General features: G+C 48.3%; 1 protein-coding gene across 8 annotated transcripts; it reads right to left on the reverse strand.

Moving 5' to 3' along the window:
* Positions 1-2,764: 2,764 nt before the first annotated feature.
* SDR9C7 (short chain dehydrogenase/reductase family 9C member 7) lies at positions 2,765-22,073 on the reverse strand. 8 transcript variants are annotated; one of them, XM_012450518.3, is made up of 8 exons: positions 21,441-22,073; positions 16,487-17,029; positions 15,541-15,721; positions 14,931-15,132; positions 13,154-13,360; positions 9,714-9,972; positions 8,885-9,048; positions 2,765-3,658 (listed from the first exon to the last, which is right to left on the reverse strand). In XM_012450518.3, exons 5-8 carry the CDS (start codon positions 13,305-13,307, stop codon positions 3,441-3,443), a joined length of 795 nt encoding a protein of 264 aa, XP_012305941.2. In that variant the 5' UTR covers positions 13,308-13,360; positions 14,931-15,132; positions 15,541-15,721; positions 16,487-17,029; positions 21,441-22,073; the 3' UTR covers positions 2,765-3,440. The 8 variants fall into 8 exon arrangements, with proteins under 8 accessions (XP_012305941.2, XP_012305942.2, XP_012305939.2 ...); XM_012450519.3 differs by having other exon boundaries at positions 16,487-16,692; positions 21,411-22,073; XM_012450516.3 differs by having other exon boundaries at positions 21,411-22,073.
* Positions 22,074-23,094: the final 1,021 nt, after the last annotated feature.

Consider the following 23,094-nt stretch of genomic DNA (forward strand, 5'->3'; position numbering starts at 1 on the left):
CAAACCATCATGGCACATGTATACCTATGTAACAAACCTGCACGTTCTACACATGCATCCCAGAACTTAAAGTAAAGTATAAGTTCTGGGATACATGTGCAGAACGTGCAGTTTTGTTACATAAGGTGTTCTTAGGCAGATCACCTTCCTCTCTGGGATACCTGCATGTTCTGCACATGTATCCCAGAACTTACAGTATAATTAAAAAAAGAAAAAGAAAAAAAGGTAAGCAGACTCCCCGGTCATCTATTACATTATTATATTTTCTCTTCTCCATGGCACTTATCAATATATAAAATTATTTCATTCATTTTTTTTTAGAAGTCTGTTACCCAACTCATCCCTCCATTGGAATATAAACTCTTTGAGGGCAAGCACTCTGCACGTTTAGCACATAGTAGGAGGCTGATACATTCTTCTTGGCAGACTGACTAATGATTAACGTCCATCAATGGTTCTACCTCCAAATTATCTGTTGATTTCATCTATTATCATTATTTCTGCTAAGACCATTTCAGCTTAGGGCACTATTATCTCTTGCCTCGATTATGCAATGGTCTCCTTGCTTCCACCATTGCTTCTGCATTTCAGTCTCCACAGAGACCCCAGTGGTCTTTAAAAAATATAAATCAGATAGTATTGCTCCCCTACTTCAAAAATGGAGATAAAAACGATTAGAAATGAACAAGAAAAGGCAATTTAAAACTCCAGGAAAATACAAAAGTTATATAAGAAAGGTCATGGTCTTAATATGAAATCAACCAAAATGTGACTCTGGAGCAGAGATGACTCTCCGCTCATAAGTTCAAAAAATACCCCAGCTATTAACGATGAAGTGGAGAAATGGTCCTCAGACCAAAAAATTAAGTTTTCTATCTCTAAAGGTTGCCACTTTAGTGTCTGCTGTTCTGGTCTACATGCCCTCTGTATCTAGCAAATGTCTACTACCTTCCTGCCATGGTGGGACACACGAGTCTCCTGTGAGGTCATCCAGAGTCTCATCTGCCTAAACATACGACGTAGCTGTGACTCTCCTGAGTCTTGTCATCTCCCCATGGTGTGCCCCAGGGTGTTTCCGGAAAGTGAGCCGTGGTCCCTCCTGTCTCGGGAACCCAAAACATCACCTTCTTCTCTCATCAGAGTCAATCTTCTTGTCACAGGGGAAAGTCTCTGTTTCTCTGAGTCATTTGGTACACCCACAAGTCACATTCTGTTTTACTTATTTCCCCAAACTCTATAATTTTTCTAAAGATATTAGGGTTGGGGGAAACTAAAGTTGGAGAAAGTGCAGGAAATTTATGTGTTTTATCCCATCAAACCTCTCACCCTAGGTAAAGAAGTACCAAATTGCTTATTTGAACGGAAGAAGGGGAAATAGAAAAATGGAGGAATAAAAAAGTATAAATTATTATCTCAAAATATTATCTAGCCAGTTTCCCTTAGTACATTTTTGTGTATTCATAAAGTTTATTTTTGACCTTTGTTCAACCCTCTCAACAGCATAATGTCTGAGTTTTGCATTTTTCAAGGTAGTAGACATTGTGACCGATTTTCCAACATCCCATCTGTTCCATGATTAATCTAAGCAATTCATGGCAATTTACCTCTTTGTTAGGGGTGGACAGCCTAAACCAATTTGGGCCAATGAGATTCAAGGAGACACATAGTGAGGGCTCTAGGAAAGAAACTTCTTCAATTTTGAATGCTGTGGAAAGGCAGGCTCTTTCTTCTTCTGCAAGTTGTGAATGAGGAAATGTAGAGGAGTTCCCATTGCCTGGCAGTCACACCACAGCAGCGAAGGGTAAAGCCAAAACTGTGGGCAGCAGAGCAAAGGAGTAGAGAGAGACTACCACCTCGATGCCCTCATTCAGCCGCTGGGCCCCGCCCTCACTCTTCACTGTCTAAGCCAGTGTGAGTTGGCTTTTCTGTTACTTGTTGTTCACTGCATTCTATCTGATTTAGAATTTGGCGCCAGGAACAGAAGTGCTGCAAACAACAAACAGTAGCGAGTTGCACGCTAGCCCCCAAAAGATATATCTACAAGCTAACCCCTGGAACCCGTGAGTGCCACCTTATTTGGAGAGTCTTTGTAGGTATTGTATTATTTTCAGATGTTGAAGAGACCCAAATGAAAGATATTTTAGTTAAAAAATTCACATTTGACCTTTATTATATGACCATTTATCAAGATCAATAAGTCTTTTCAACAGAACTTCACAGACTCAGAAGTTTAAGTTTTTTTTTTTTTTTTTTTTTTTTAAATTAGTTCAATGACTTATTTGACAATGTTACTAACTTCAGAAATTGATTTTCCTGTAACTAAAAAGAATCCTCGTCTGGTAGTCTGAATGCCTAATTTCTGTCCTTGTCTCAGTTACTAAGCTGGGGTCTTAGGCAGGTCACCTTCCCCTCTGAGTGTTAGTTACTTCTTCTGTGGAACTTTTGGTGGCTCCCAATTGCCCAGGTGCATCAGAATCGTCTAGGTCCTTGTTACAAACACGTGTTTCTGGGTCTTCTCTCAGTCCTACTGAATCAGACTTTCTAATATTGGTTCAGGAGTCTGTATTTTTAGTTAACTGTGTGTTTACAAGGTACAGCCAAGTTTGCGAAGTATTGGATGAAGACTTCCAGGGTCCTTCCTAGCTCTAAAAATTTGTATTCTGATTTCTATTCCTTCTATCACTGTTAGTTCTAACTCTGCTACTAGATGTTGTGCTAAAACAAAGGAAAGCAAAGCACAAAATAAACAATAAAAAACCAAGACCATGGTTTAATCATCTTTATATTCTCCCAGCACCTACAAAGTGCCTGGTAGGTAGTAGGCATTCAATAAATACTTGAAAAATTACTCAATGATGATTAAATAAATGAATGTTATTTCATGTGGATTCCAATCACCTATAGATAGAAGAATCTAAAAAGAGAGAAAATATTTTAAACTTTTGTCTGATGTAATCTCACACTCCCTATCTGCCCTACTATGTACTTTAGTAATGGGTTATGTGAATGAAGTTGTGCATATTGAGGGACCCAATAGGAAGGTGGTTAGATTCTCCTGGGGGCTAGATTATCCCACAGTATTTCTCAGTGGCAGTGATAACTGAAAGGGGCTCATGATTCAGCAGGAGCTGGTTTTCTCCATGACTTTTCCAGGACCAGAAGAAGCCATATCCTGACTGGATGGCAGACGTCTTTGAAGCCATTGCTGCAGATCACCGAAACTGCAAAGGCCACCTCAGGTTTCTATGGGGCCCCAGAGGGTGGGAAGAGGCATTCATCTTCTGTTAGAAGTTACTGGTAAATTTGACAGCAGTGGATGTCAGCTGGGCCAAGTGTCCTTTTCAGCCAATGCCCCCAGGATATCCGATACCACCGTTTGTGACCCTAAAGTCCTTCCACCCCCTCTTCTATGCTCCACTGACCTATTGAGCCTCCCCAGTTTAGACACTGTCTGCTGGCCTTGGAAGGTACCGGCTCAGGATGAAATCTGTCACAGGGGTGGGCAGCTTAGCCAGGGGGAGGTAGAGGAGTTTGGCATCCAGGCCAGGGTTGTAGCGGATGCGAGGGCTCCGGGAAACAACAGCATGCTCCATGCTGTTGATGACATCTCTGACTCTGGGCTCTGCCAGCTGCATCATGTTTTTCAATTTGTCAGTATCTGTTTGAGGGCACAGAGGAGAAAAAGGCTCTGTTATTCTTCATAAAAGATGATTTCTTCTGAATTCCATCCAACTTCCCTTTCCATCAGATCCCTGATCTAACATTTCAGGCATGTCTGCCACACCCTCCAGGTGGTCCCTTAAACAAACACACATTTATAAGATTATTATAAATAATCTTAGCCTGGCCAACATGGTGAAACCCCATCTCTACTAAAAATACAAAAATCAGCTGGGTGTGGTGGCACATGCCTGTAATCCCAGCTACTCGGGAGGCTGAGATATGAGAATCACTTGAACCCAGGAGGCAGAGGTTGTAGTGAGCCGAGATTGCACCAGTGAACTCCAGCCTGGGGGACAGAATGATATGCTCTCTCAAAATAAAATAAATAAATAAATAAATAATCTTATCTTTCTTCCTGAATTCCACAATTGTGCACTGAATTCCTACTATTGCACTAGACTGGTGATGAGAAGAACTGGCCCACTTATTAGTTACATGACCTTGAGCTTAAACTTTTATCTGTAAAATGGAGTTAATACTATCTTTCCTGAAGATTGGGCACAGTGGCTCATGTCTGCAATCCCAGTACTTTGGGAGGCTGGGGCAGGCCAATCACCAGAGATCAGGAGTTCTAGACCAGCCTGGCCAACATGGTAAAACTTCATCTGTACTAAAAATACAAAAATTAGCCAGGCATGGTGACGTGTGCCGATAATCACAGCTACTTGGGAGGCTGAGGCATGAGAATAGCTTGAATCTGGGAGGAGGAGGAGGTTGCAGTGAGTTGAGATTGCTCCACTGCATTCCAGCTTGGGCGACAGAGTGAGACTCCATCTTTCCCCCCGCCAAAAAAAATCTGTCCTGGAGAATAACAAAGATACTTAATAGCAGGGTGGACACTGGGGGAGTACAAATAGAAAACATGGTGGGATGAGGGGCTTTTTTTTTTTTCCTTCTATGTACTTCCTAGAGTTCCCACATTTAAACAAAACATCCAGGAGAAAATATTATTAAAAAATAGTAATATTGCCCCTACCTCAGTCATAAGACCATTGTGGACTCAAATAATCCAAGGCACAGAGAAGCAGCTGGTAGGGCCCTAACAAATGTGAGGGGCTGTGCTGTTTGCACTGGCACACAGGGGTGGAGGTGGGGACAGAGCACCCGAGTGGTGCAAGTCTGCGGAAGCTCATGACGTAACTAGGAGAAGGGCCACACCACACACCCACCAGGCCCTCATCTGCACCCTCGCCCTGGGACAGGGGGATTCATGCTTCATTGAGAGCCCTGAGGACTCCGGAGAAAATGGTGCTTCAGGGTCAGACTGCCCTGATAAGGGATGAAAACTTGAATATGGAGAGGAAGCCAAAGCTGCCCTGACTTTGAGAATGGTCCAGGCAGGCAAGGAATTGACCTGCTTGGGCTCAGGACCCTTGAGGTTGGTTGGTGAGAATGGGGCGGTATCACTTAAGTCCCCTTCACCCCAGACTCTGGGAAACTCCATTTTCTGTTTCCTGGAAAGAAAACTGATGCAGGGAAAAAGCCAAACTACATTTTGGGATCTCAACGAGAGTCACATAAACTTAAAGCCAGATCATCTGCGAAGCAGTGAAGTCTTAGGAAGGCATACCGTGCCCTCCGACCATGGAGCTGGCACAGAGGCCACCAGCAGCAGGGCTGAGGGTCGAAGGAATCATTCAGGATGCCCAGGGGGCTGTGCCTGCTCCCTTGGAGACAGGGAAGCCTTTGTGGGCTGAGGAGGCGGAGCAAGCTGACATGATGAGTTGGGCTGGGCCTGGGTTCTGAGAGGTGGGGAGGGCTAGCACAGGCAGTAGGGTGGACGAAGGTACCCCAGACATGGGAAGCAGTATGAGGTACCTGCTTTCATTGTTTTCTCAAATAGCTATTAGCTGCCATTCAGTGCTGGGCACCCTGCTGGGCAAGGAGTGGGAAGGGAGAGGGAAGGACACATCCAGTCCTGTCACTCTCCTCCACAGTGAGGAAGGACATAGGCTTTGGAGTTGGGCACCTGGGAAAACATTTTTGTTATGGGGAGAATTAAGTAAGATAAAGTCTGTAAAGTATCAGATCTGGTCCTGGGGTTTGCAAGCCAGGGGCCTGTTTGATCGCACAGCAACTTGCTGAGTTGGTACCCAGTGATGTTCCATGACAACTCCTAAATCTTTCTTCAGTCTGTTGCACAGCCGCCCCCATCCACCAGACCCACCATGACTTAGAACGTCATGTTTTTATCATTCCGTCACTGGGTTTCTGCAGTAGTCTCCCAGGTGGCCTCTTTATCCTTCCCATCGTGACACAAATCTGATCTGTCATTTCAGAGCCATTTACAAGGCTCCCCGATGCCCTCAGGATAAAATCCACACTCCTTAGTATAGCCATCAAAGTCTCTTATGATCTGACTCCTAATGTCTCCCCTCCTCAATCACCACCCAGAGCACTCCTCCTGCCAGACTATAATGGCAATGGCAAAGGTTTGTTTGGTTCTTACTGTGGCAGAGCCGAGTACTTTGCATTTCTGTTTAATTCTCCTAACAATCCATGAGAGAGGAATTGTACTTTTTAAATGGATAAACTGAAGTTTGGAGAGCTGTGTAACATGATTAGAGGGACTGCTGAAATGCAAGCCTGAATCTGCACTGCCTCCAAAAGCATACAATGCTATGTCAGGTCTCCTAAATATGGTTCACACCCTTCCTCTTGTGTGAAACATCCGCCACCTCTTTCCCTTTTGCTGTACTTATATTCATCCTTCAAAACTCACTAAGGCATTCACTGTCACTTCTGTGAGGCTTCTGTCGCAGAATGAAGTCTGCGCTGTTGCTTTGTTTTGTACGCATGTCCATTATTGCGAGATTCCTCATGCAGTGGTGTGTTTGCTTTCACATCTTCCCTGCTAGTTTCCTGGAGACTGTCTCATTCTCTGTATCCTAATAAACACTGGGTAACGGAAGTGAAAGCTCTCGTATAACCACTTGAGAAAACATTTATCTAAATGTAGTTGATCACTGCCTGAAAACTTTCCTCTGAAATGATGGTGTGGACCACAGGTGAATTGGCCGATGATATTTTGTAAACCCAATCCTTACTATTCTTTAGTATAACGATACCAGCTTTTGGACAAGGTTTTCAGAGGGGTTTGCCTTTATACATACACTTTCATGGACCGCACTAAAGACTCTACAAGCTCTCTTCACCCTGAGTGCTTACTTAGAACATGACTTTGTGAAGTTTCTAGATACTGGCTGAATCCATTTCGCCCAGCCTCAGGGCAGCTCCACAAATAATTGAAACGACTCTTTGCTAAGAGAGATCACACAGATGATAAATATTCTACCCCCCACACTCTGACATCTACTCTCCTTGTTCCCAACAGCTGCAGATTTCCCTTTGGGGACCTATGCTCCCCCAGACTGAGTCCGTTGGTCTGGGCAGAGCACGTGGCCCAGCCTGCACCACACGTTCACATTCCCCTGGGCACAGTGATTGGTTTAGGGTTGGGTACATCTTGTGGTTGCCTATGATTTGGCCACCATAGGTCCTGCAAGTCAGAGTGTACATTAGGACTTTTGGGAGAGGCACTGGAAAGAACTCTCCTATTTTCCCAGCAGACCTCACCCTGGGTGGAGGTGAAGAGATGCTGCAGCCATGTGGCCCCCGTAGGGGAGAGAGCTTAGAGACTGGAGTCAATGCAAAAGAAGCAGAGCCAAGAAATGGGTGCATCCTAACAACACCATTTGTGGGCTGGGTTGGGTTGTACCTGAAGCTTATCTTGCTCAACTTTTTAGTTAGGTGAGGCAAGAAATTCCTTTTCTGCTTAAATAATTTGCATTGGATCTTCTGTCACTGAGTAAGTCCCAACTAATGTAAATCCTTAGACATTTTCTTCTCACAGAATCCTAACATATCTAACACTAAAAGATGACTTTATCTAAGAGGTACTCCAAATTTTTCCTGGAGACTTCCCAAAATCAATGAATGAATGACTCCTCCATCCACCAGGTTCTTCAGGCTGTAAACCTGGCACTCATCCTTGATGGCTTCCTCTCCCTCACCCCTTCATCCTCAGTGTACTTTGATGCTCTAATTTATTCTGTGTACACCAGGTACCCACCATTGCTCCCCACCTGCTGGTTTCTTTGAAGTTCCTCAAATGGAGTTTTCTGCCTCAGAGCCTTCCTGCGGAATAAAAGTCCCTACCCATCTCCTTTTTCCCCTTCCCAGCAACATCTAACTCTTATTCCTCCTCAAAGTCAACTCAGAGAAGCTCCCCACTTCACCATCATCTGAATTGGGGCACCACTTCCCACTCCATCCTTCTTTCACATCCCTCTTTCTCCTCTGTAGCACGTATCCACGTTTACCATTAAATGCATGGGTTTTTATTAATGTTTGTCTCTCCTACTGAGCCCTAAGCTACAGTCAGTGAGGGCCAAGCATACCACTTTGTCCACTCCAGCTCTCCGGCCCCACACATGCTTGGGACATGGCAGCCTTGCAATAAAGCATGTGTGTATTCAGTGAAAAAATGGCTTCTTGGCTTTGTGTTCTGTTGACATATGATGTCCAGCAGACAATTTTTTGCGGCACAAAGTTTTGGGGCAGCAGGGTAAACAGCTGCCATGTCCCCTCTACCCTCCAAAAACAGCTACGAATCACAGGAGACCCTCAGCTCATTGAGAGAAAGAGAGCTACCTAGAGACCCTCCCTTTTAAATCCCCACGTGCTCGTTTTTTTCTTTATTAACAAACACTCAGAGTGTGCAAGGTACTTCACACATGCTAACCCTCACAGCAAGCCCATGAGGGAGGCACTATCTTTGGCTCCATTTTGTAAATGAGAAAACTGAGGTATGGGAAAACTAGGTAATAGGTCCAAAATCTCCTAGTTGGTAAGTAGTAGAGCCAGCTCTTGATCTCTTGGTTGTATTTATCTCAGTGCATTTTCACCTGATTCCCCTGCATCATGATGCTGTGGGGGTAGGTGCCAGGAGTGGGCCACATTGCTTTTAATTCCCCGCACCGCTTCAGGCGTGATAATTCTGCTACTTCTCTCTATTCTCAAACCCCAGCTCTACCACTGTGTGACCTGGAGTCCTGAACTCCTCTGAGTTTTGTCTCACCATCTGTAAATGGAAAGCCAGTCAGTGACCCCAAGACCAACCCGCTCCCCTCAGAGACCCTCTCCAGCCCCAAGAACTTACAGATGTGGAAGTACTCCTCTCCATAGCTGTCCCGGGTCTCCTGAGGCAGCCTCTCCCAGAGCTTTCGCAGGCGTGACTCCATGCCCTCCTTGCCCAGAATGGCTGTCCGGTAGTTCCCTGGCTCAATGATGCTGACCTTCACCCCAAAGTAGTAGAGCTCACGCCTGGGAAAGACGAGTTGCACTCAGTCTGGGCCCCGAGATGACAATCATCATGGAGAGTCATCTCTGGATAGGCTTGTCTTTCAGGAACCTAGAGATGCTTCCCCCACCCCTGCACTTGGCCTTGGCATTGTCGTTTTGCAAATAAGTCCTTTCTTAGGGCCTCAGCCCTTTCCCAAGCTGGCTCAGCAATCTCTGGGCAGTTTGCATGAGGCACGGCCAGTGGGAAGAAGTCAATCTAGGCCAAAGTCTAGTCTCCCACCAGGTCCCTCCCATTATCAGCCCTTCACCCAACACCCATATGGTGAAGAGCCTGGGTCTGCACAAGGCCTGCATGCTCCTCTGAGGACCTCCCAGAGGGGACCTCTGCCTCCAGGTCTGTCTCTCTGTTTGGGGGACTCTCCCTCCTCCTCTCACAGGCCCAAACAGGGTTTTACTTACACTGTGCAGCTCAAGGGAGGGCCCGCCTGATGCCTCATAATTCCACTCTACCTCTTCTCCTCAGCTCTTCTCTTAGTCTTGGAGAAAACACCTTGAAGTCTAACCTTCCTTCTGCTATTGTGTTAGCTTCTTGTCTGCAGAATTCCCCTGCCCACATGCTGTCACTCCCAACCCTCTCTGACCCCTGGGATTTCCACCAGAATGGTTTAGTACCAGGGCCCAGTTACCTAATGCTGTCAGAGAAGGCTTCGACGCCAAACTTGGAGACGCAGTAGCCACCACCGATGACAGCCACACGACCACCAGAGCTGGACATGTTGACAACCCTGCCCCGGGCTCTCCTGACCATGGGCAGCATGTGAAGGGTCACTTCGATCAGTCCCACCAGGTTCACATTGATCACCTTCACGAAGTCCTCCTTGGTCAGCCATTCGTTGGGACCACTGGGGAGGCCCACACCAGCATTGTTCACCAGGGCCCAGAGACCTGGGGGCAAGATGGAGAACCACACAGAAATCAGCAACGGGCCTGGGAAAGAAACAGGTTCTGCTCCCCACTGGCTCAGGGCCCTCAAGGATGTTTGAGCAGGTGCACAAGACATAACACGGTCAGGTTATAACATAAAATGGAAGTGTGCCTTTTACTAATTAGTTTTTCCCAAAGGGACATTTTTTCCTGATTCATGTAAAATCTGCCAGCTAGCTGGGGCTCTGTACCAGCTATAATCTAGGTGTTAGCTCACAGCATTTCAGCTATCAGCTTTGGGATAAGAGTTTCATTTTTATACCAATGAATTAATGTTTGGATCCTTCCCCATCATGCTTCTCCCTCTCTATTCACTTAAGTATAACCAACTGCATTTTACATGCTACCAAAATCAGTCTGTTCATTCATTCATCTTCACACTTTTATTCATGCATGCATCTAGTAGGTGACAATTACAGGGTGAAAGAAGCCAGGTGTAGTGGCTTACACCTGTAATCACAACCCTTTGGGAGGATGAGTAGGAGGATCACTTGAGTTCAGGATTAGAGACCAGCCTGAGCAACAGATGAGAGCCCTGTTTCTACAAAAAAAAAAAAAAAAGTTAGGCATGGTGGTGCATGCCTGTAGTCCTAGCTACTTGAGAGGCTGAGGGGGGAGGATCACTTGAGCTCAGATTAGAGGTTACCTTGTTCAAAATTACACTGAGCTATGATGGTGCCACTGTACTCCAGCCTGGGTGAGACAGTGAGACCTTGTCTCTAAAAAGAAAATAAAATGATATAAAATGAAATAAAATACAGGGTAAAGGAGACACAAAATGAACAAAACAGCATCTTACCCCTGAAGGAACTCACAAGCCAGAAAGGAAATAATACTACTTATGAATAAATATATAAAATATTTAAATAAAATCTGTATGGAAAATGTGATGAAGACTCTGAGATATTTCCATTGGGTTGGTACAAATGGAAAGAAATAATGCTAAGTGTTGTCATTCAACTCTGCAGGGGCCCAGGGTTGAAGACTTTTATGTCCAGTCCTGGTTTTATTTCCAGCCTTGGACAAGTCACTTCCCTCTCTGGGCCTCAGGTTCTTCATCCATTGGACTGCAACAGTTGTTTCCAGACTGTATTTTGCAAGCCTGCTAGGAGGAGGAAAATGCAGGAGAAGCTCTCCTTTCATTTGTTTTACATACTGGGCTTCCAAAAAATTCCACCAGAGGGAGGGTGATGCAAAGTATACACTGGAAACCCCTCTAAATGCTCCTCAAGGACCCCCTTCCAGCTCCTTCATGCAAGGGTTCCCCAAGCCCTACTGCTCTGGTGATTCTCCCCACAGCCCCAACCTCTGCAGCCTTCAGATACTCTGCAGGCACACCCCACTGTCTCCTGAAGGCAGGTCTCAACGCAAACAAATTCTAGTCCACCCCTTCCCCTAGGTCTGGGGTCCCCACCCAAGTCATGCCCCTACCAAATCTCCCTGTCTTTCTCTATCCAGGAGCAATGAGAAGCATGCAAGAACTTCATCTCCTATCCCCCTACCCACCCCATTTCCCAGTTTTTCTTAGACCAGGATATTGCCCAATGGCCTAGGCAAAATAATGGTCCCTTAAAGATGTCCCCATCCTCATTATCTCTGGAACCCATGAATCTGCTGGGTTACATGGGAAAGGGGAATTAAGGTTGCAGGTGGAATGGAGGTTGCTAATCAATTGTCCTTAAAATTAGGGAGGAAGCTAACACAGGGAAATTATCCTAGATTAACTTGGTGAGCCCAGTATAATCACGAGTCGTTCTAAGTGGAAGAAGGAAGCAGAAACCAGAGAATCAGAGAGACTGAGAGAAGTGTGAAAAACACTGGCCCCAGTCTTGTGGGCCTTGAAGATGGAGGTAGCGGGCCAGGAGCCAGGGGATGCCAGCTGCCTCTGGAACTGGAAAAGGCAATGAGATGAAATCTCCTCCAGAGCCTCCAGAAGGAACACAGCTCTGCTGCCTTTGATTTTAGATCAGTGAGACCCATTTTGGGCATCTCTCCTCCAGAACTAGAAGATAATATGTTTGTATTGTCTTCAGACCCTACCGTTGAGTTATTTGTTACAGCAGCAACAGGAAACTAACATGCTAAGTGAGGCACTAAGACAAGTGGCTCAAGGCTGAATGCAGGGAACTGGCTGAGACAGCTTGCTGAAGACAGAGGCTCACTCTTGCTGAATTATTAATTAATTAGCTCATGCAAAAACTACGTCCTGAGTACCTTACTAGGTGCCAGATGTTATTCTAGGTACTAAGGACATGCAGTAAATAAAAGAGACAAAAATCCTTCTTCCCAGGAAGCTTTATTCTAGCAGAGGAACAGACAATAATTAAGTAAAATCTGTTGCACTTTGAATAGTGACGAGTGCTAAGGAGAAAAATCAAGCAGGGAGTTACTGTCTGACTCCCCCTGGCTCCAGGACTCTGCTGCCCTGACCTGTACCTGGGCTCCAGACTAGCTCCTTTAGGAGGGAGGACTTCCTCTGGGCTGCTGCTTCTGCAACCCAGCCATCCTGCTCATCCTGTTCCTGTGCCCACACCCTGTGTGCTGGAAGTGCGTGAGGCAGGCTCCCACACAGTCCTGGGCCAGCCCCAGTCCACAACTTCCTTTCCCAATAGGAGCAGCCACTCTGACATACTTGCCCTGAAGTCAAACCAACACCCACCATGATGTCAAGAAGAGACCAGATCTCTTTCTCCCCTGCCTGGCACAGTCAAAGAGAGAAAACGCACCCACTCATGGGATCCAACCTCCTGTCTCATTCCCCCTCTCCCTCTCCTGATCCCAACAAGAAATGTACTTGTATTTCCCCAGGAGCTGATGGTTAGGACTGCTGAAGCTTCAGAGAGGCACGTCCGTTTGTCAAGGTTTGGACACACAGAACACATCTTCCCCCATCACTTCCTATTGAGACCTCTTTCCTGTCTCTCTGAGTTTCCAGGACAGAAAACTTCCTTGGGAAATCACCCCTTCATGTGAACAGGCCAAACCCTGCAGTGGCTTCCAATCAGATTGAGGCGGGGCCCTTTCCCTACGTCACCTCTCCCATCCCATCTGGACATCAGGGTCTCTGATACTGTTAGAGGCTTTTGGAGAGAGGAAGAGAAAGAAAGAGAAACCAAGAAAGCCAAAGTGCAATTCTCCCCACCTTGCTCGCCCACTTGGTCCCTCACCCACTGGGCCACCGCCTTGATGCTTTCACTTTTGGTGACGTCCAGTAGGGTGGTCTGCAGCCGACAGGAGGTATCCTGCTGAAGTTTCTGGGCTCCCTCCTCAGTGAAGCAAGCAGCCAGCACCTGCATGCCCCGATCAACCAGCTGTTTGGCCAGCAGGTTCCCGAAGCCAGAGTCACAGCCTGTGATGAAGACATACTTCTCTGAGAGATTGCTGACCAGATTGCAGTTCTTGAACCAGCGGTACATAAAGGAGAGGTCCGTGAGGGCCGCCATAGGGCAGGATCAATGTGACGGCCAAGAGGGACTGGGCTCAGGAGACAGCAGGGAAGAAGCTGGTTCTCTGAGCCCTAGCTGGCAGTCTGCGGGAACCCACCAGGAAGAAGAGCTCTCCTCCCTCCCGAAGCTTGCAACAAATCTAGGTCCCTGGGTGAGCCACGCTGTAATTTTTATAGGTGGATGCATCACCACAGCAATTAGCCCAGATGCAAGAAATTCAAGTCCAACCTGAAGCCTTGTCATCTCTGACAGCCCTGGTGGCTGCCTCCCTCTCTCCTCCTGCCCTGATGGGTGAAGGTGACGAGAATGGGAAAGAATCCACTGGCAATGTTGGTGATGAGTGGTGGCACACTCAGGCAGTGTAAGGGAGGCAAACGAAAGAGGAGGACTCACCCCAGACAGCTCCCCTAGAAACCTTGCCTCCACGCTGCTCCAACCCTGCCTGGGGATTTTGGTTCCCAGGGGTCAGAATCATTTGTCATGAGTGCAATAAGTTTGTAAATAAGTTTAAGTTTTATTTTCAGGGAAAATGCTCAAGATGAATTCATTAATGCAAAGCAAACAACATTGGTTCTGTGCATTACAAACCTCAAGAGAAACAGCATGTGGTCAGCTCTTCAGAATTCTTAGGTAAGTCTCCATCATGAGAGAGGATGAAAAGCAGTGATTTCTCCCAGCGTGGATGTACCTCCATTGTCCTGAGGCCACAGGCAGCAGTGCCATTCTATAGGGGAGGCTGGTCATGTGAAGCCCAGCTACCAGAAAGCAGAAAGGCCTGGGCACTCAGGCCTGATGCCCTAGGGGAAGGGGCAGTGATACTCAGGTCACCAGTGAGCAGCCCCAGGCCAGCTGAATGAGGAGGGATTATGAGTTCACTGGGCAGCTGAGGGAAGGGTCTGGCAGAGGCCTTGGCTTTGAGAGGGGACGAGATATAGGAGGAGCAGAGAACTGGGGCCAGAGACATAGAAAATTCTCAAGGTCGGGACTTGGAGGAGAAGGAGAGATTCCAGGCAATTTAGCAAATAATTTGCAGAAAGCTAAGAGGGAAGGTGGTAAAGGAGAGAAAATTAGGAAACCAGAGGTGTAAGTAGTGGCGGAATTGCTTAAGGTGCAGGGACAGAATGATGCCGGAGCCACCAGCTGTTCTTTGGATCGACATTTAGGGTCACCATTCCTTGGGATGAGCCTGGTCCCAGCTCACATCTTCGTGGCTTAGACAGCCTGACACAGAAATGGGACCACAAAGTTCTCTAGCATGAAGGGATAAAGGATGTATCTCCGTGATCCACCGTTTGCCAAGTCTGACCAGCACAGAATCAGATAAAGCAGGTGTCACCTTGGAAAGCCACACAGGATTTGGCCATTCCTTACCAAGAGAGGGGAGGAGGCCAGATTATGAACACACCCCGAAGAGCAGACCCAAAGCTTATGGGGGATGGAGGTAGGAAATGGTAGAAAGCAAATTGCACCTACTTCATAACCACCCCAAGGCAGAACACCTCCTATGTGGGATCTGGGAAGCATCTCCCAGGCTCTGTCTGCCTCCTGGGTGAATGACTGGAGAAGTCTTGGCTTGGCAAGGTCATACCACATCACTCAAGGGCTAAGCAGGCCCAGGGCAGTGGGTATTCCAGTTCTTGAGGACACAGGTGAGGTCCAGGAGTTGGCTCTGAACCTAAAATGAGGATAGCTCAGAACTGCTCCAGCACAGGCCTGGCCCTGACTCAGCGCCTCCGGGGCCACTATGCTGGCAGGGATCCTCTGGCCTAAACTAAACACACAGGCCATGAGAGTCGGGGGAGTGACTGCTGTAGGACCACACAGAAGGCTCTTCCTCCCAGAGCTAGAAATGCGTCCCTCTCTCAGATGACAGGTCTACCTGCCGAGCTGGCCCCTAAGGTCCGATAGGTCACACTGGTAGCTGCACTCCCCATCCCCACCCCATGCACACAGGCATCTCAGTGGAGAGGAGCCCCCTCCTCTGCCAGGCCATTTCCCTCTGGTGGGAGGGCATAGACTGGCAAGGGCCAAGGCACACCCTCATGAGGTGGACAGGAGGAAGAGCAGGTTTGGGCTCACCTACCCCCAGTTGCTCAAGACCTTCAACAAATGTGGCTTCTTCAGGGTGACAGGTGGGCCATGAGGCTCAGAACCCAAGGAAGCAAGAAGCCATTATCTGTGATTGGGTCTTCCTTTCTAAGCAGCAAAACCTGGTTCTTTTCTCCCAAAATCACCAGGGTCCTGAATAATGTCTCAGGAAAAACCTAGAACAGAGATGAGGGAAGTGAGGTACAGGACCTTGAACTTGAGAGCTCCCTCCCACCACTCTACTTCTCTGAAACAGCACCCCCCCACGTGCCATGACGTTCAAGTGAGGGCCAGTCACTGAGTGCCACAAAGAGGTCGCTGGAGAGAAGAAGAGGACTCGGGTGCCCCAGAGAAGGGATCTAGGGCCTGCCAGTGCCTTAGTGACATGCCATGGCTTCCTTGTCCCTCTGTCTACTCCTGTGACCCCAGGCTACTTGACTCATTCCTAGAAAGGAAACAATTGCCTCTCACCTTGGTGGCAGAAAGGTGAGGACACAGAGGGCTGAGACAGGGCAGGGATAATCCAACTTCTCTCTTCAATTTTCTTCCCAGTTCATCCCTGCCATCCCCAACCCCCATGAAGGCACCTGCCTCTTCCTCCCTCAGGTTCACAGCCCACGCTCCCCTCCAACTAGAAAGCAACTTGCAGCACGTGGCTGCCCTTTTCAGCTTTTCCTCTAGAAAAAAAGTAACCAAAGAAACCCATGGTTTCAACAGAGTCAAAAATTGGTTTCTGTCTCCTCTTTCAGAATCCCTATTGAGGACACCATTGCCAGCCAATGCCCCCAGAGCTGACACTGAGGTCTAGGGGTCAGATTGATGGCTGCCCTGTCACCCCACACCATATCCACAGGTATATTCAGAGGAGCCCCCTCCCCGACTTTCTCCAGGCCATTTCCGTCACGGGGAGTGTGTAATAGACTGGCCAGGTTGAGGCATACCTGGGGAAGGATCAGGAAGCAGAGAAGGTGTGGGCTGCAGATCCTTCCCCTGGTCACACCCTCCCATTGTGTGGACTTCTCAGAGTTGGCCAAGAGACTCAAAGACAACAGGGTACCTATGAATAATACTGGATCCCATTCTTCAGCAGAACACCTTGATTCTTTCCTCCTAATATGCCAGTCCTCAGTGATATCTCGGTGGAATCCTGTGGAGGGCATGAGAAAGAAGGCGGGGTAGGCATCCAGATGACATGAGCACTCCCTCCCACCACGCCATTACTCTCCCCAGGACACATCACCTCTCCCAGGTCACCTTGCTCCTCCCAACCATGCACCCCAGTCTTGACTTCACAGGGGCTTAGCCAGCCTTGGAGAACTCCAGTGGGGCATGACGTCTATCAAGAAGATAGGCATGTAGGTCGTGGACTGGTAGAGAAGACTGGCATCTCAGCCAGATAAGTAGTGAGTGCTCCATGCAGTGGGTCACCAAGGATAGATTCATACCGCATTTTGCCCAAAGGCTTCTATATGCTTTTCTGATGTCTGTTCAGGATGAGAAAAGATCCTTAATGTACTAGTACATTCCTCCCCTCCCATTTAGACCTCTGAATTAGGAGGAGAGTGTCTAAGAATCCCTGGACCCCCAGTGATATGCCTCAAGTCTAATCCATCCATATTCCCAAGGGAGTGCCCCAACCTTCATCCCAGGAACACCTGTTCTACTGTAAGCCCCCTCTGCCTCTCTTTTTGAGATATCTGGACTCATAAATTGAAAGTCTCTGCTGATAGCCTAAGAATATGAAAATCAGTTATCTCTAAACCCAGCTGCCCATGAGCCCTCTGCTATCCACCATCTCTGACTTTAGTTTCCTCCTCAAAATATTGAGGGGTTCAGATGAGCCGGGGTCCGAATTTTCGGAAGCTGGGATGCTTCCTTTAGGTGACCAGTTCACCACACGGCTAAATGGGCTAAATGTCCTCACTTTGTCGGGGAGGCAGAGTCTGGAGGACAGATTCTCATACTGTTGGAGGCACTAATGACGGACCCAGACTTCCAGACAAGGACTTGTTTCTCTCCCCACTGGCCACAGCTCACTCACAGGCTGTCAGAACTTCTCCCCATAGGTCTCCTTGACCTCGGGGATGACATGGTCTGATAGCTCCTCGAGGTTCTGTAAATGCCTCTCAGAGCTAGCTGCTCATATTGGTCTTGAAGTAAGAGCTTGATCACAGCCACCTTCACACCAAGGTGGGAAAGCTCCCTCCTGCAAGGCAGATGTGCAGAAGGGCAAGGACTTCAGAGATGCTGGGAGGCAAAACACAAAAAACAAAGAAACCCAGTACAAACCCAGCACGCAACAGCAGTGGGAGACGCTAGAGAGCTTGAAGAGTTGGGAAGGGCAGCAGAGAGCAGATAAAAGTTATGATGGTGGCTTTGCCTCAGTGTAGGGTTTCCATATTTTACGTACTGGAGCATACTAGCCCTAAATCCTACCAATTCGAGAGCAAGGCAGCACCTCAGTGCTGTCACCTCCTATGCCCCTCACAGCCAATGGATCACCAGAATTCCCACATTCTATCTCCTCTGCTCCCTCCCTTCTTCTCCTGCGCCAAGAATCTCCCTGGCGTCCGAGCTGGGCAATGGCAGCTTTCCTCTAAGGAGCACCCCTCTGCCTTCAGCCTGGCTCCGCACACTCACAGCCACTGGGCTCACTGTAGTCAGTGGATGTCTAGAAGCCGATTAGACCAAGGAGCTCCCCTGAGCAAATCCCTTTTTTGGGGGTTCCACTGCCAACAGCATGAGGCACAGCTCCTGTCCAGGGCCTCCATGAGCCCACGTGCACCCACCTTTCCAGCTCCCCCACAGGCCCGGCCCTGCGCTTCACCCCACGAGGACCCCACAGCACAGGCAGGTGGCCGAAGCTCCCCCTGGACCTGAGCTGAAGATACAAGTCATTCCCCCATTTCTGTTCAAGGCTGCCAGGTGGGGATCCTCAGTCTCCAGCTCAGACCCCATCTCCAGGACCCTCCCCAACTCAGGAGGCTGCCATGGCCAGCAGGGCTGACTGGGTCACAACCCCTGTGAGAATTGGCAACAAGGATTCTGGCTCTCTTGCCCCTCTCTCAGCTGTCAGAGCTTTTAGGTCAGGGCCAAAATCTTGTTGTTGTCCTAGGCTGAGTTTATTGGGCACTCCCAAGGGCCTAAAGAGTCTGTTGTTTGGACTCAGACACTCTCCCCATGCCTCTAGGGCTCAACAAATATCTCTCCGGGGAGAGAGACAGAGACAGGAAAACAAGAAGACAGGAATGGGGTAAGAGAGAGAAAACAAGGGGAAAGGACAGAGGAGAAAAGAAACAGGGAAGGAAAGTAAAAGAAAAACACATAAGTAATTGCTTTCTGCATCCTGGTTAGGAGAGAGACACTTAAATCCTAAGACTAGGGGAAGTTAGAGAACAGGCCGCGCTGGACGTCAGGGGACAAGCTGTGCTACAGCCTGCATCAATGACCAGGCAATGTCTCTCCTGGAAAAAAGGTCACCCTGTGTACCTGGAAATTCCAAAGCTCGCTGTGAACTGAATGGCCAGAGCAGGCAGGGGAGGAGGGAAGGAGGTCTTATGCCACACAGGTGTCCACACTACACTCTCTGCCCCAGGAAGTACCACCCTATCCTCCCGTGATCACACAAGGCCATCTCTGCCCTATCCCCATGGGCCCAGCCCATTTAGCTTTGGGGAGGACTCTACAGAAGACACAGGGGAGCAAATCAATAGCATGAAAGATTGGAGAAGTCAGAGCTACAGAGCCACAGACTCCTGGCCAGCAGGGGCAGGGCTGTGAGGGCATGAGGGCTGCGGGTATGGGAGGCAGAGCTTGACCCCAGGAATATCAGAAAAACAGTAAGACCCGCAATGGGAGCCCTTCCCCTACTCAGAAACCTTTCTGGGACTTAAAGAAATGAGGATTATTAGATTCCATAGTTTTATTTTTCTTAAATAGCACTGCTAAGCCTGTCAACAAACCTTGGTAGAGAATCATTACTGAGATGTTATTTGTGCCAGGAAAAGTGGGAGACAAACTTCAGTGTTCGACAATATAGAATCCCTTTAAAGTCTCTCCGCATGCTGGAATATGGAGACCCTGACTGTTGTGTTGTGGAAGAAATTTGATGATGAAAATGCTGATGCCAGAATGCCTAAAGTAGAGGGAAATTAACCCTGGAGGGTGGGATTAGGGTGAACGTTGTTTCGCTCTGATCTTCTCCTGTGATTCTCCAGTGAGAAACCCTAGCTTGTCCCCCTATCTATCCAATCTTATTTTGTTCTATAACTTCCCCCATGTTTTCCATTTCCAATCAGAACAAAGCAATCAATGATCTCCCTTTCCCCAAAAGGAACAGGAGTCAGCACTCGGTATTTGATGTGAAGTCCCTTCAGCTCTCCAAGCCCCAGTGTCCTCATGAGTCAAGTGAGGATCATCTTAAAGCCCTCAACAGGGACAGGAGCCAGTGTGAAGGAACCTGTAAGCGAATGCTGACATCAGAAGCCTGGATCCTGCCCGGCCCCATCCCCCACGGTCTCACGCCAACCATCGGGGCCCAACATTCTCCAGAGACTGGGCTCTAACCACGGACTGGATCCTCTAACCCTGGGTCCAGCCACAACCACTCTAGGACTTCTGCTCTGGAAAATGGAAAGCTCAAGCCCCTGAAAATAAAAGTCTTGGGAATGCTGGGTCTCCCCTAGTGACACAGAGAGAGAAGAAACAAACAGGCACAAGCCGGGATCGGGGTGGTGCCTCTGTTCCCCACGCGCTCCTGCACCCACTGGACAGCTGCAGCAACGGTCTCTGTCTTGGTGACGTCCAAGGTCACCATCTCCAGCCTGTCTGAAATCTGGCCCCTCAGCTGCTCAGCCCCCTTCTCTGTCCTACACACACAAGCCTTCAGCTCCCACAAGCCTCCAGCTGTCTGGCCAGCAGGCTCCGGAAGCCCGAGTCACAGTCCGTGATGAACATGGACTTGTCTCTCAGGTAGCTCAGCACCTGCCTCTCTTGGTACCAGCGCAGAAGGTGGTACAGGCCCAAGAGGACTGCCAGGTACAGACACATGGCTTTGCAGGGGCAGACACAGACAGGCTGGGGTGAAATGAGAGTCTGGCCTCTATTCAGACAGGAGGACTTAAGAACACAGAGGGCAGCGGTAGGCAGGAAGGCCCTCAGGCATTTTGGCAGGGAGTCCTCACTTTCCTCCCTGATCGCTGTCTTTCTGCACCATTTTTTATCCTGGCATCATCTCTCCACCATTTGAACTGCCTTTGCAAGTACTCATGCATGCAATTGCAAACCCCAAGTTCTACCCAGTAAGAAACTACTATGACTCAGCAATGCTTCCCTAGTCCCCAGATTTCTCTCCGCTTCACTGTGCCCACACAGATGTTTATGTGGGTGCAAACATGTGATTTACACAGTCACACACACATAAGTGTCCACATGCACTCTCCTGGAAAACACACCCCTCTAAGTACAGGGTCAGAACTGTCTCTAGAAAGCTCCTATACTAACACTCCTGGTCCATGACCTGAACACAGGAAGACCTTACTGGGCAGCTACACATGGTTTCCAGGCACATTAGGTGGAAATCCCTCCCTGAGCCTGAGTTTCCTCATCCTGCTCAGCACCCAGAATCAATCACTCCTCAGAAAACTAGGTCACAGTCAGTCTCTCTAGGATGAGAAAGAGAAGGCAAAAGAGTGGACAGGAACAGGTCCTGACCTGCTATAATAGTTTTTTGGGGTAGAAGGAGTGCAGGATCCCATGGGGGAAGTCCGGCCTCCGAGGTAAAGAAAGGGGAGGGGGGGATGGAGACTTGAAACCCACAGGAAGGAAACACCCAGGGCTGCTGGGAGGGGGAATGCGAGGACTTACCCTCAGGTGCCACAGGGGTCGCCCGCTCACCTCCAGATAAACCTTGTGCCCAGCCCTGGGTGCTGTCTGCACTGCCCTCTGCCCTCCCCTACCAGGGTCCACATCCAGAATCTTCTCAGTGACCAGGGTTTCCTTCAACTGTATATTCTCAATGGCCATACACAGAGATATTTCCCAACCTTCACATCCATGGCTCCACTCTTATTCATCCACTCTTGTTCACCCCTTGGAGGGGGTGGCAGTTCTTTCCTAGACACTCCAGTAGGGAGCAATTCCAGGTAGTCCCAGAGGGGGGAGTCAGAGGGAGGAGGCATCTGGGAGACACCCCCTCACCCCGAATGTGAAATCCCTCAGATCTGCCTCTGGCTTGCAGACTTCCTCCCCACTACCTAAGTCCTTTGACCTGCACATACACCTCCAGATGGGTTCCTGGAACTAGAAAGTCAGAAGTAACTGGAAAAACACAAAAGGAGAAGAATGATTAACCCCTGTGGTGCCTAATTAACTTTGAGACATTTTTCTGTTGTTCCTTGTTACCATAAGGCAACTGGACTTTGTAACCGACCTTGTTCAACTGATAGGTCAACCTTGTGACTCCAGACCCTATGAACCCCTCCCTGCTTACAAAAACTGCCCTGAACTGTAACTTCTGTAACTTTCCACTGCCTACCCCAAACCTATGAAACCAACTCCTATCCCACCACCCTCCGCTGACTCTCTTTTCGGACTCAGCCCGCCTTTGACAATCAAAATGAATGACTGAGGCTCAATCATCCAGGGTTACTAAGGCAGCTTCAGTGTGTCCTGGAACTGCACTGAGGTCCTCTCACCCTGCACAGTGAAGCCAAACATTGACATCGAGATAGCAGCAAGGGAAAGTGAGCTACTTATTATTGCAGGGCACCAATCAAGGAGAATTGGTCAGCTCAACCTTAAGACCCTACATCCCCTACGACTCACAGGTAAGGACCAAGATCAGGGGCTAGAGGGAAAGACTCTGGAGGTTGGGTCTCAAAGACCCCATGCTCCTGATAGAGGACCAGGACAGCAAAGAGAAGGAGTGAGGCAGCTTCTGTGGCTCCTCTGGCCTCTGTGGGATTGGGCCCCACTCCCTGCCCAAGTCTCTCAGACTGGACCCGGCTCCCTGTCGAAGGAAAGAGGCCTGGAAGAAGGAGAAAAGAAGAGACCCTTATTTTGCTAAGGGAACAAGAGCATTCAGGGACCTGGAGCCTCCTGAGGACCCTCCCTGGCTATATTTGTTTTGTTATCAGAAAGGATGGTGCTGATCCAGACCCTAAGAGCAAGTTCTTGTATCTCACATAGGAATGAATTCAAGGTGAGCCACAGAGCACAGTGAAAGAGGCAAGTTTATTGGAAACTAGTCTGTTACAGAGTAGGGTGTCCTCAGAAAGCAGGAGGAGGAGGGTGCTGGCCTTCATTAGTCCCTTCCTTAAAACTAGGTACTAGCAAACTATCAGGAACTATGATTAAACTTAGAATTGTGCTGATACGCTCACGAATGGTAGGGGCTATTGATGTTATCAATGACCCTTAATCCTTTAACCAAACTCTTCTCATTAATGTTATCTTTAAGTAAAGTGGGCAGCATTCTTAGAACATCTGGATATTCTATAGGCCTTGTGAAACATGTTCTGTATAACCATAAATATTCTGTCATTATAAT

The sequence above is a fragment of the Aotus nancymaae genome, unplaced genomic scaffold, assembly GCF_030222135.1.
Source record: "Aotus nancymaae isolate 86718 unplaced genomic scaffold, 86718_ANA_hifiasm-v0.15.2.pri h1tg000016l, whole genome shotgun sequence".
Classification (NCBI taxonomy): Eukaryota; Metazoa; Chordata; class Mammalia; order Primates; family Aotidae; genus Aotus; species Aotus nancymaae.